The 14,241-nt window shown below is 37.8% G+C and overlaps 1 protein-coding gene and 1 non-coding gene across 2 annotated transcripts; one reads left to right on the forward strand and one right to left on the reverse strand.

The window, feature by feature from the left end:
- Positions 1 to 901: 901 nt before the first annotated feature.
- LOC593727 (coiled-coil domain-containing protein 170) lies at positions 902 to 11,748 on the reverse strand. Its single transcript, XM_030998312.1, has 11 exons — positions 11,371 to 11,748; positions 9,355 to 9,425; positions 9,056 to 9,101; positions 8,413 to 8,538; positions 6,307 to 6,696; positions 5,620 to 5,805; positions 5,037 to 5,354; positions 4,425 to 4,625; positions 3,667 to 3,840; positions 2,727 to 2,969; positions 902 to 1,675 (listed from the first exon to the last, which is right to left on the reverse strand). Exons 1-11 carry the CDS (start codon positions 11,566 to 11,568, stop codon positions 1,148 to 1,150), a joined length of 2,481 nt encoding a protein of 826 aa, XP_030854172.1. The 5' UTR covers positions 11,569 to 11,748; the 3' UTR covers positions 902 to 1,147.
- Positions 11,749 to 13,818: 2,070 nt separating this feature from the next.
- LOC115917865 lies at positions 13,819 to 14,010 on the forward strand. Its single transcript, XR_004066746.1, has one exon. It is a non-coding gene; the product is annotated as a U2 spliceosomal RNA (small nuclear RNA).
- The last annotated feature ends 231 nt before the right edge of the window (positions 14,011 to 14,241 follow it).

Consider the following 14,241-nt stretch of genomic DNA (forward strand, 5'->3'; position numbering starts at 1 on the left):
GTCAGTTCTAATGAGAATGCGTTCACAAGCTATTTTTGCATACATAATGAGCCCATGACCTTGGACCTTATGAACCAAGAATCTACACAGTTCATTGGCTCTGCAAGATACATAAATGATCTAAGTTTGGCAGGAATCCATCAATCTGTTCTAATAATAACGCGATCACAAGCTGTTTTTGCATACATAATGGGCGCTGTGACCTTTGACCTTTGACCTCGTTACCCAAAATCTAATAAGTTCATCGGCTCTGCAAGTAACATACATGACCTAAGTTTGGCAGGAATCCATCAATCGGTTCTTGAGATAACGCGATCACAAGCTGTTTTTGCATACATAATGAGCCCTGTGACCTTTGACTTTTGACCTCGTGACCCCAAAATCTAATCAGTTCATTGGCTCTGCAAGATACATACATGACCAAAGTTTGGCAGGAATCCATCTATCGGTTCTTCAGATAACGCGATCACGAGCCGTTTTGCATACATAATGAGCCCTGTGACCTTTGACCTTTGACCTCGTGACGCCAAAATCTAATCAGTTCATCGACTCTACAAGATACATACATGACCAAAGTTTAGCAGGAATCCATCAATCGGTTCTTCAGATAACGCGATCACGAGCTGTTTTTGCATACATAATGAGCCCTGTGACCTTTGACCTTTGACCTCGTGACCCCAAAATCTAATCAGTTCATCGACTTTGCTAGATACATAAATGACCAAAGTTTGGTAGGAATCCATTGATCCGTTCTTCAGATAACGTGATCACGAGAACGGGACGTACGTACAGACGTACGTACAGACGTACGGACGGACGGACGGACGGACGGACGGACGGACGGACGGACGGACAACCCGAAAACATAATGCCTCCGGCTACTTCGTAACGGAGGCATAAAAAGTAACTCACAAAATGTACATTAGTGACATTTGAAAGGTACTGTTCTGACTCAGTGGCAATTTTGTTCAATTCTGGCACCTTGGTTTTGTTCACAACTTTATACACAAGAGAATCCAATCATTACTTCTTTCTATTTTCCAGATTAGAGAGAAAAATATTATATAATTTGTCAATATTTGAGAGCATTTATTAGAAAGAAACAATATTATTCTCTTATTAGATAACGTTTAGGTGATTTCAGCTTTTAGTAGACTTCAGTACGAACAACCTTCTTTCTGGTAGGTGATAGAGTGCGTGTCCCTGACCTGCTCATCCTGGTGTTCCCGGCAAGGAGAGTGGATGACTCATGGTAGCCTTGTTTGAACCCTCTCTCCATGTCTGTCAGGGTATTCTCCATCCCAAGACTGGTGATAGCATGTGAGTGATGCGCCTGGATCACCTTCTCAAGCCTGGCGATGATCTCATAGTCAGGAACGGCCAGGACGGCAACATCCATCCCCAGCATCCTGGCGATGACCTGTCTGAAGTCCGTCAGCTGCTGATCTCGACGTTGGATGTCGGACAGCAGCAGCTTGGTGGCATGGAGCTCCTCGGTCATAGAACCCATGGAATGCTCGGAGCGGACCTTGGTCTCGTTGGCCTCATGCTCGGTGAAGTCCAGTTCTTGCTTCATCCCGGCAAGCTTACGAGCTTGTTTCTCCTTGATCTTCTCCAACTTCTCTACTATCTTCTGCAGCTCTTCTATGGTGGCATTCTGGTGCATCGAGGAGAGCTAAAACATGAAAAGAGGGGAGATACAGAATATGAAATACAAGGCAAAATAGGAATGCAATCTTCAATTATTGTATTTACATTTTCATTTTTCATTATCACGTTATTGTTATACATTGTTAGTTAAGTAATTCGTCTAAATTAAGCGCATTGTTCATTTCACGTTTCTTGTTGATCCTCATTACATATTTAGTTTAACCATACTTTTCATTTCACTTGTTTTGTAAAGCGCTTAGAAACTGTATTTGAATACCAGCGCTATATAAATCTTAAATAATATTAATATTATATTATTCAATGTAATGAACCATCTGGCCTTAAAATTGCCTCACTGGAACTATAAATTCATGCTACACTTTTCTCACCTTATCTTGGATAAACAAAAATAAAACATAACTACAATAAATTGGACGAGGATTCTACCAATAATCTGATGTCAAGATTTGGCTGACATCTTCTACTAAAAATTAATCTTATTGTATGAAAGATGCTCCACTGACGATTTCTCCAGTCCATTTTTAATCCAAGCCGAATTCCTAACTTCAACTCTAGACTCAACATTTACATAATTCTATAACCCCAACCCGGTATCTAACCTTATCCTAATTACAACCTACATTGTAATCCTATCCCCACATCTTTGGTGATATATTCTTTTTCATTTGAGTGTGTAGTTGATTTGATATGCTACACCAAACTGCTATGATCTGTGTTTTACACATTTTTACTTTTCATCTCTGTGACCTAGCACTCCAATGCTAATGAAGTAAATGAACATACAATGTATATCATATTATCACAATACCTGGAGAGAATATCACCAAAGTATGGCTTTACTCACATATGACGCAGTAAACCATTGTGTTTTTTCATGATGACGTAAATTTAATAAGTGTAGTACGCTTTATATTTGTGTATCTTATGACACAGAGCTCAGTGAATTTGCATAGGACTTTTGTTCCGCGAGGTTATCATTCATTTACACATTGTAAAAATGAATGGTTTACAACTATTTTTCCGAATGAGCCTTCAATGTCTGATCATGCACTCACCTTGATGTTGCTGACATCCATCATCTCTGCCTTGAGCTCCACCACAATCTTCTTAGCACGGGCCAGCTCCGAACGGAGCCTGTCGTTCTCATTGCCTAGCTTCTTGTAGCTCCACTCCATCTCCTCCTTGTCCTTCTGGATGTTGGAGCGTCCCATCACCCCTTCCTCCAGGTTAGCCACCTTCTTACGCATGAGATCCAGGTGAAGGTCCTTGCTCTCCAGCTGTTGCTTCAGGGTCTTGACCTGATGGTGATGGGAGGGAGCATATTTATTTATTTTATTTATTATTTATTCAGCACTTTCAAGAAATACAACAATAATGCAATATAATCATGGTGATTACAAAATTAGAATGACAAAAATTATTGTAAAATTTTTGTAGCGATATTCTGAGTGCAAAAGATGACAGCCAGGGAAGAAAAGAGCAAACTCAATCACTGTAACCGTAATAGCCCCTCCACCCAACCAACTGATGCACTCAGAAGATTGGTAAAAATATAGCATAAGAACAAATAAAGAGAATAACATAGATCAAAATCAAGGTGACTTGAATGACAGCGACAAGTATTGACTTATGGAAAAATAACTTCAACCTGCATGGCATGAAAACAAGGGTATTTGAATATATGCTGCAACCTACTAACAATCACAACAGGAGGATATTTTCAGTGTAAGGTAAAAGTTGTTTTATTTCACTGATTGAACAGATTTTAGTGTAAAATCTGTATAATTGCAGATGCTTCTAATATTATAGGTTGGTGAAATTGTGCATGAAATACAACACTGAATGTGTGGATTTTACTTACAGGTACATATACAAAAAAAAAAAAGAGAATGATTTTTAAAATGCTATACCACATTTCCCCCCTCTCAGGAGGATAAAACTCAGTTAGAATTATACAGATAAAGGGTAAGAAAACATGTTCAGCTACTCTCTCACCTTTCGTTGGAGTGTATAAACATGAGTATTCTTGTCGGCCAGGACACCACCCTCTCTACTGGCAAGCTGTTCAGCACGTGCAAGGAGTGCCTCACCATTCATATCAAAACCAACATCCTTGCAGACAGCATCCATGTTCATAACATTTGCCAACCTCTCCAGGAATGCCATGTACTGAAAGATACAAATGGAAGACAAGTATTACTATTTGTATCTTAATCAATGTTAATTTGTTCTAACTAAAAACACAATACACTTTTCAAAGTGGAGCACCTTTTTTTAATTTTCTCAACAGATTTAGAGTTTTTTTTTCTTCTTTCTTGTCAAATGATTATCTGCAAGGAAATCAACATACATACTGTACCAATCCAATACTAATAAGAGTTTTGTGTTGCACATTCAAAAGTCACAGGCATGTGGAATATGTAATTATAAGCATGCACAATATATAGAAAGGGTAAAGTTGAAATTGAAATTCTGTTTCCTACTATTTCATATAAAGGACAACTGGATGGAGAACAGGTGATCTTAAATATTGTTCACCTCTTATTTACTGGTACTTCACAACTTCATATGTAAACAAACACACTCAAATTTCACAAGAGTGATCAACTTGCTTTCTTTAACCATGCCAATGCGATCTAACATATAGATCTAGGCATTTGCAACTAATGTTCTTGGGCTTCTGATGAGCTTAAGGCCAGTCCACCTAAAGTCCACCTAAAGCAGCAGTGGTTAGCACAGTCAAAGAAACTCACCTTCTGTCTCTCCGTTCGTAGGTTGTCCCTGAGGGCATCGCTCGAGGCCAGTCCACCTTCCAGAGTCCGGACCCTGTCCTTGTAGTCATCGAAGCACCCCTCGGCCTCCCTGGCCCGCCTGATGGCTGCCTGGTGAAGGTTGGCTTGACTTTCAAGCTGCTCAGAAAGTTGTCTCACTTTGCCTCCCAGTGCATCTACATGCTGTGGGTGAAAAGAAACAAAGAAACATTTAAAAATGAAATCTTGCATCAAAGAATGATGTATTGTACTTTCTTTGGAATTGTTCAACTCACAACCTTCATCATTGGAAGACAAGATTGATTGAAGTGGAATTATCGGTCATGTACATAAAAGCATACCCTTCCTATAATATGCTTGATAGAGATGGATGGACATTGACTATTACTATTAACACTTCAAATACTTTATTGAGAAAAACAAAGGATAAGTTTTCAGCAGAGAGCCAACTTAGGATTGATGTCCTTAAAGTACATGCAGATGACCTTACAAAATAATGAACAAAAGGCTTGTAAAACATAGCCATAAAACAGATTGAAATTGAGACATTGAAATGATAAAACAGGAAGAGAAATTTATAACTGTGTAACTTACCGTGTTATTCTCCCTGGAGGCGATCTGAAGAGCTTTGATTCTCTCCTTGATAACATCATCATGCAGCTGGCAGTTGGAAGTTCCCTCCGAGAGCAAGAGAGCCAGGGACTCCTTGAAAGACTTGAGTTCCGTCTTGGCCACCTGGGAGTCAAACTCGATAGTCTTGAACTCTTTGCTGAGGTGTGATAACCTAGCCTCTCTCTCCTCCAGCTCCTGCTTGCGATTAGACCACATGCTCTGGCTTGCATCCAGGCGCTCACGGAGAGATCGGTTCTCAGCATCCAGGTGGTTTCGATCTCGGGTAGCAATGTCACGTTCCTTGGGTTCAATGGGGACAGAAGTACAAATTGTTTGAAGGACAGTTCTTTGAATGATTTTCAATTAGGGTTGTGATGGAATTCAATAGTGAGACTGCAATAACAATTAGTCTCAATTACACAAAAATTCCATTCTAGGGTGTATCAATTGAATTAGAATCTTGACTAACTGTCAGCATTCCCTGCCAGCACAGATCTATGAGTTATAGGCAGCATAGACCTATATTTTCCTAATTCCTATATTACTTGAAGAGACAGACACTTACCATTTTCAACTTTTCCACTGAGGTAGCCTTCTCCACGTAGGTCTTCTGTTCTCGTTCAATCTCTCCCACCAGTCTCTGAATGGTCTCTCTGCTGGCCTTAGACTCAAGCTCACTGCCGTTCAGGGCTTCATTCAATGTGGAAAGCCTTCCTCGCAGCATGATGTTCTCCTGGGCAAGGTCATTCACCTATCACAACATTTAAACAAAATTATATGATTGTTTTCTTCAAAATTTTAAAAGCTTTTGTTATATATTGCACATTTATCATAGAATTATTGGGTAGACAAGAAACAAAAAAATCAGGCCAAATGAACATGGGAGATGGAATAGAAATGATTTACATCTTGATTTGTATACTAGTATTTTAAAAGGATCTTGAGTTGAAAAAAACATTGTATAAAAGGACTGTATTGTTGAAGGAACCACTCACAATAAAGTATCATATGTTTAAGTCTGCAATAGCAAGATACTGCGAAACCAAAACTTGTAAATATTTGAATTTTGTAAACTTCTTGGGCACTCTCTGAGTGAATATGTTGCACAATATAAATGTCTCTATTATATTAAAGTCAGGCTTTCAAAAGCTTTATGCTATAAAATCATTGATTCAACAGTCAATTTTTGCGGCTAGATTAGCGTCCTTAACTAAAATTGTTGGTACTGAGGTAGTCTTTACTGTTGACTAACCTTGTCTAGCATCTTCTCAGGAGAATCACTCTCCAGCTTGATGGCTCCCCTCAGCTGCAAGAACACCTCATCAAACTTCCTCTGCACCATCCTTGACTTCTGTTCCGAGTCCTCCCGCTCCGTGGTCAGGTCCCGGATCCTGGCCTCCAGCTCCAGTATCCTCTCCGCCTGGGCACTGGACTCCTTCTGGAGTGCATCGATGGTGTACCCGCCCCTGGCGTGCGCCCCCTCCAGGACCCCACTCTGGTTGCTGAGGTCACCCACGCGATCCCTCAGGGATTGGATGATAGCGAGGTGCTGGGCTGCATCGGATTGCTGGTGCTCCAACTGGGAGCTGACTTCTTTCAGCTGGAGTTCACGAGCAGCAATCTTGGCCTGAGCCTCAGCGAGCTATTTAAAATTGAAGAATTAAAGAAATCAAATGAGACTAGCAATAATGCCTTCAACAAGACGATTGCGAGTTGGTGTCAACACTCAGCAGTGTCTGAATGAACAGCAGAAGTAGTACACTATTTTTTACAATAACCTGTATGATGAATCTTCATACCATATGTAGCGGCAAGACTAGTTTGGTAATGACCTTCTACAGAGGCAGGGTTAAGAGTAAACAAACTTGACCTCAAACTTGACCTTTGTGCTCCTAGTTTCGATGACGGCCAGTAGAAGGTATGTGTCATAAGGGCGAGGCATCGCCCAAAGAATAAAACAAGAGAAAGTAGATTCAGAAGTTGCAGTATATTTAGAAGAAAGCAGTCAAGGAATAGTATTCCTCCCAGTAAATTGTGAAAGTCCCCAGGATTGCAAACAGTTGGTAAGCTAAAATTACATTATTAATAAACTTTATATCTGTGCTGTCATTTATACCATAATACTTGGTTGAATAACTTATTCATATTTCTGTATTTCAAGCTCAAAGTAGAGTGATGGAATTTGGCACTTTGCTCTCCATCAAGCATTGTACTGCATATACTGTACATGTATACTTATACACACACATTGACAGTGATAGGCGTTAAGTCAGATTCAATCGATGTGCTATATACCAAGAGATATACTCTCTATCTTCCATGTTATTATTATGTGCTTATGTTCAAAGGAACCCTTTATTGGTTTGGTTGATTGATATAACAATATTAACTTTGTATTCACTATCTAAGAGTGAGATACATGGTCATTCACACATATATTTGTTGCCAATCAGTATATAACACATCAGCTATATTGTGTTTGGTTGTTGGATGATCTCTGCGCCTAAGCATGGGATCCTTAGTAGGTTATTATAACGTTGTAAGGTTGTATCAGTTTATCATTTACATATTTAGTGTTGTTGTTATGAATTAGTCACGAATCACATATATGATCCATCATTACCGCAAGACTATTAGATATATTCAGATACTTATCCTGATAATTAATACAGCCATTTAAACACTGATTTGATAAGGTACAGTTGTTCATGGAATAACAATTATTCCATTCAATTATGAACAAAATTACATGTCATTGATTTCCTTGTATGTATATACATTCATATTAGTATAGTTGAGACTAATTCTTTGTAGGCATATATTGAAGTTATTAACTAGATAGTCAGTCATGTTTGATTCATTTTATTGTTGACAATGAATATTAACACTGTATTTGTGTTTATTTGTTTGTTTAGCGAACCGCTGGTCGCTAAGGCTCTGTTGGCCGTACTTCGGTGTCCGGTTGTTGATCTCTGGTCATGATTAGTACGGAAGAAGTTGAAGAAAGGAATAAACAGACTAGAAGTTAAAGCTACTGTTTCAGGACTCTTCAATCAGCGTGTTTGAACTTAAGCAATTTGAGAATATCACTGTAGTCAGATAAGATACTACACCATACATACGTACATGCATGTACTTGCTCAAAAACACATGCATCAAGATTAATTTAAAATAATTTCTGAAATTAAATCTATATGTTAAGACATTTGCTTTAACGGTTTTAAATGGGAATGACATTTTCTTCACAAAAAATTAAGATTTTTTAGATTGATAACGGTTGCCTATGGCATCACCATTGTATAAGCACACTACATAGAGGTTAGAGACAATTTATTAATATATTCCTTGTCATTCTTACCTCAGTTTCGAGTTGTTCATTTTTGAGATGCAGAATAGCCAAGTCTCTCTTGGGCGCTGCTTCTGCTTGAAACTTGAGTTGTGAGAGCTTAGAAGATAGTATGGAATCTGAGTACATACGGCTGGACTGTGGGAATGAAAAAAATATACATGTACAGAATTTTAAGAATTTAATATTATGCTTCTTGCTACTCTTTACTCTACTGAGCTACAGATAAAGATACCCTTTATAATGAGTTGCACTTTTTATACTTTTATTTCACCTAGATATCCATCAATAATTGCTGTAAAATAGATTATGGATAGCCAACATTCACATGTAACAATTACAAACATCTAAAGTCCTTTCGTCAAAAGAAGTCTTTCATTTTGGTTTATAAATAGCTACGGTATGTTAAATGACACTTCTTTCATTTAAAATAAGGAATTAGAGACAAGCTAAGACCAAAGTATTACTGAACAGCCATCTACATGAAAGTAGTAATCATTTCATTTTTGCAATTGAAATACTTCGTGGATTCAAAATACCATTAAATTGTTTTGACACCTGAATGATCAAAGGATATGTATTCTTCTATATTGCATCATTTAAATATACTTTTTGTTATAACCTCCTTTCATAAGTACGTGTGCATATTTCTTACCTTGTCTTCAAATGCAACATGTTTCCTGTGTGCCAAGATGTCACCTCTGAATAAGAAAAAAATAACATTAATAAATATAAGAATACTGAAAATTAAATAATTGATTTTTTTTTAACTTATCAAGACAGCTCTATTCTATTTATTATCAGAGCATGTTTTCTTATTTGTCTTTCTTTGTATAACTGTATAGGGTAAGTTCTCTCTGTTTCAGAATAAATTGAATATGCATATACATGTATACAAAACACTTTAATATTTTCAAAATATAGATTATCCCAGTCATAAGTTCAAAACCTTACCTTGATAAGTCTTGAATGAGTTTGTCTTTCTTTTCTGCTTCTGTTTTGTACAGCTTGACTTGTTCATGTAGCTATATTGAAGAAGAAAAAAGAAAAAAGAAATCATAATTCAATAAATGTATGACCCCATGCCGAGGATTCTATGCAATTCCATAGAGGTCAAAACAATTCATTTGTCAAAGTGTTTGATCCACATATCGTATTAACAAGAAGGCCCAGCAGCAATCATTATAACACAGCATTTTATATATCATCTCATTGTAATTCTAGACATAGTTGGTAAGATAACCAACAATGAGTAAATGTCATCCTCATATACCCTAAATGCAGTAATGTATTTTATGGTATGTAATTTGTCATCTATTTTGTAAAATATACACAAATCTTGGAGAGACATTGAATTGATGAAGTGGTAAATAATAAAACGACAAATAATAAAACAACAAAGAAAGTTATACAAATTCAAGACACCATTCATCGATCATCAGGGTGTAGTTAAGAGTGTTGTATAATTATACATTGTATACCGGTATGTTAAAGCGAGATCCTCAATAATATGAAGCTTATGTTGTCCCATTATCAAATATTTGTTTTAGTCCATTTACAAATAAATGAAGGATATGATATCATTCAATAGAAATAACCATCTAATATGTGGGGTTCTTTAATAAAACTGAGATTTGTATTAATTGAGGCGGTCAGCATGGTCAGCAGAGCTAGCCAGATATTAGACCGAAAGCTTCAGTCTCTATAATCGTCGGTTGTTCCACTGAGACTACGTCTGGCTCCACTAGACCTCCGGTTATAGAGACAGAACGATCGCCTATGCCAGCCTGTGTTGAACTTATTCCGCTAGATTTTAGCCGCTAGGCCCCTCCCACAAACTTGCCACGGCCGTATTGTTATGCCCCCCAAATCCCCCAAAATGTCATTTTACCTCGTTCATTTCCAATTTTAAATTAGGCCTAGGCTATAATACATCGGTTCCACTTACTAACTTGATTGATATAATCCGTTTAATGGTCCCTTTTAAGGAAATTATCGGTCAAAATCGACATCCATGTTGAAAATCTTGCAAGCCGTGTTAAACTCTCGCTGCCGTCAATCTCATCCCTTCTAGTCTACGCCGAAGGCAAAATTATTATGAAGGAAAAACTGTGCGCCATCTACACGTTCGTAATGGCGTTATCACAGTTTTTCCTTCATAATCATTTTGCCTTCGGCGTAGACTAGAAGGGATGAGATTGACGGCAGCGAGAGTTTAACACGGCTTGCAAGATTTTCAACATGGATGTCGATTTTGACCGATAATTTCCTTAAAAGGGACCATTAAACGGATTATATCAATCAAGTTAGTAAGTGGAACCGATGTATTATAGCCTAGGCCTAATTTAAAATTGGAAATGAACGAGGTAAAATGACATTTTGGGGGATTTTGGGGGCATAACAATACGGCCGTGGCAAGTTTGTGGGAGGGGCCTAGCGGCTAAAATCTAGCGGAATAAGTTCAACACAGGCTGGCATAGGCAGTCGTTCAGTCTCTATAACCGGAGGTCTAGTGGAGCCAGACGTAGTCTCAGTGGAACAACCGACGATTATAGAGACTGAAGCTTTCGGTCTAGCCAGATATAAACATGTACAGTCTCAGCGGATCAACAGTTCATATCGGACACTGGAGTTATATCGGTCTAATGACGTCATATGCTAAAGTTAATATCAAAATTGCAATGATTTGAAGTACACAAAAATGTTGTCTGCCTGACATTTGACAGTTCATGGCATTTATAAAATAAAACATCAATTTCAAATATTTTCAACTATAGACCCTATTTATGATTTGGAATTGGCAAAAAAATTATGTTAATAAATAGATAGACTGTAGCTAAGTGAATTCACCTCATAATTGAAGAGCAGTACTGTCTCAACATAGATGATTCCATACATTTGACTCTTATTTTTGACCCCCATCACAGATCACATGCAATTTTACAGATCCGTACAGCAATAAATACTCACATCTTGTACCAGTTTTCTAGACTGCATAGGGCTCGCATAGGACGGGGTGTTAGGCGATCCAGAAGGTGGAGCTGACCGATTGTGAACAAGACGTTGAATTTCATCGTCTAAAAGTCGCAAATCTGCTGCTCTTCCTCCTCCTCCACCAGACAGTCTTGGGAGACCATCTTCAACACGGTCTCTACTGTAATACGCCATTTCTTGATTTTATTTCGTGGTAAAAACTCTCTTTTCTATTTCAGTTGTCATAAAATTTCACGAAATCGCAGCAAACGACGAAAATCGCTGGAATGTGATCGTGTGTAGCAAGCTCGCTATACACAACGTGTACGGTGTATACAATACAACCTTTGCTAGGCAACAAACAAAACACCTGCACGATAATACCGGAGCGTATGTGTGCTCCGACTCCCTGCATGGTAGATCGGGGTTGATGGCAGAATTAATTAATTGGACGAATCGATTGTCTACATGGGGACATCAAGGTTGACAATCTAAGATAACATGATAATATACCTCAAATCAAGCGATCAAAATATAGTACGTCTAAAGATTATATATTAAGAATACAATTTCAATTTCAATTTTTCTTTGAGAACAATCGTATATAGCTTTTATTTTTTGATTAGATTTTGTCTTTACCTAGAGTACAATATATTGGAGCGTTCCACCTGTTCTACTTCTTTCTCGAGGACATTTATGATTTTGTTTCGCTTCATTAGAGTTGCTTTGACGACGATGCCACAAAATACTATTTTTCATTAATTAGATAAATGGTAGATTGTGAAGCACGGGATGGTTGGTGGGAAGGGGGAGGGCGTCATTAGTTGAATTTGGGTAATTTTTGAAGGGAGTTGGAATAAAGTAAAAAGTAAGAATGATACGAAATTCACCCAATTTAATATTGAAAATGTCTAGAAAGAGGACGACTTGACACCCCCTCCCCTAAAAAATATTATTAGCAAGTTCCGACAAGCAAGTTAAAGTCGACACTAATGATGAGCGATATCTAAAAAAGGGGGAATTCCAGTGCGAACTCTGATAAATGGCTGCATGCTCTCTCTTTTTTGTTGTTGAAGGATTTCATAATGGTATGGGTCAATAATCTTTGTTTTCCTCCCTTTGTATCAATCTCTTTTCAAATTCATTTTTTTGCAAAGTCGATGAACCCCCTTGCCATCTTGGACAAAAAATTAATTATTTTCGATAAAAATTAATAATTTGCATAAACGCCCCTGAGAGGCAAAAATATGGGTGATGATTAATGTCATAAGATGTCGATCATCAGGACACACCGATCTCCATTTCACCTATACTCAACTCACAATCCTTGACCCCACGTGAACCAGCACCGACCAAATCAAAACACAACACGATGGACTCCACGAGGCCATTGCGTAACTTGAGCCCCATCATCACCTTCACCGCGGAGGTCATAAATCATGATAAGATGTTGAAAGACTTATCACTCTATTATTTAATTGGGTAATGTGCGGTTTGGATGTTCTTTCAGCTCGTAAATTTCATGCCATGATACTCTTGTCAATCATTCAGCCTCTGCGAATCGGGAAAGTGATGAGTGATAAATAGTCTTTAATTGCACTGGCATGTTTTACTGCCATTAAACTGCGGCACATTCTTTACAGATTCAGAGTGTACACATTAACAGTATATTGTACCCTCAACCAACGCTGCACAGTACATTTTATTGAAACAATTATATTTGATAAAATTTAATCCGCGAAATGTTGCAAGTTTCACAGGGTATGTACATGTATTTATGACATAGACTGCGTGAAAGGACGGGTGAAGCTAAGAGTTCATACATATGCATCACTTCCTTATTACCATACGAATGGCATGAATAAATAGAATTCGAATCGCAGCGGCACGGACGGATGTGTAATTTCGTAGTCTAAACTGCATACGCATTGCTCCCTATCTCTATTGTGCATTATTAAATATAGTCCATAATTATTTCTATACATCTGTTCAGCATTTTATTCACCGTTAATAAAATGTGTTATTTTGCATAGACTGAAAGGAGAAAGCAAGCGTATTAAGGAAACAAAAGTCCTACATTTGAAAGTCAGAATAACACAAAGCGCTTGTAAACAAAGACTATTTATCCGTACGCACACTCGTACATCGTGCACTTTTAATTTATGAGTGCGTCCTTCGGACGTTTGTGGACGATCAAAATTGTTTATTTTTAATCTCCTTTTTGGGTTTATTAATTGATTATGATATTGTATCACTTTTATTGCATTTCGTTCATTTAATCAATACATTTGATGCCCAATAATTTATGACCATATTTTCATATCTTTTGTCGTTCTCTCTTTAAACGCAGATTATCGGATCGTGTTGAGCCCGTTTGCATATTATCAACCAATAATACATATACATATTTTATTCACAATATTCGTTGAAATGCCATTTGTCGTTATCGCTTCTCGGCCTTTTGGCTAAGATCATGTGTAGTATCTGTTCTTTTCAGCTTAATATCTGAAACGCGACTCACCGAGTCGCTTGTATATTAAACTGATTTTTGAATCTAGACCATGGAATAGGGGCTTGCTCCATCCTGGTCACGGGTTGGCCCGGTATTGCAGTACCTCCGGGATCGGCCCACCCCTCAGGGGGTAATAATAAACCAAAGAAAGACTCCTCTCCTGTCTCCATTCTCTCCGTTTTCTCATAATGAACGTCCAAACATGCCCTCATATCAATTATGACTCTGGTTCGTTTCCAAAAGGGATTTTGAGCCAAATTTTAGAAAAATTGCAAGGAGTTTATAGTTCATCATTTTTGCCAAAAATGAAAATTTTCAATCTTTTTTATTTCCTTGTCATGAGCGTCCAAAATTGC

The sequence above is a fragment of the Strongylocentrotus purpuratus genome, unplaced genomic scaffold (genome assembly GCF_000002235.5).
Source record: "Strongylocentrotus purpuratus isolate Spur 01 unplaced genomic scaffold, Spur_5.0 spur5_scaffold_5, whole genome shotgun sequence".
Taxonomy (NCBI): Eukaryota; Metazoa; Echinodermata; class Echinoidea; order Camarodonta; family Strongylocentrotidae; genus Strongylocentrotus; species Strongylocentrotus purpuratus.

Coding starts and splice junctions, on each gene's coding strand:
- LOC593727 (XM_030998312.1), bottom strand. CDS start 11,568: ATGGCGTATTACAGTAGAGACCGTGTTGAAGATGGTCTCCCAAGACTG. Junction 9,426..11,370: donor CTAGAAAACTGGTACAAGAT/GTGAGTATTTAT, acceptor TCTTCAATATAG/CTACATGAACAAGTCAAGCT. Junction 3,841..4,424: donor TACGAACGGAGAGACAGAAG/GTGAGTTTCTTT, acceptor TGTATCTTTCAG/TACATGGCATTCCTGGAGAG.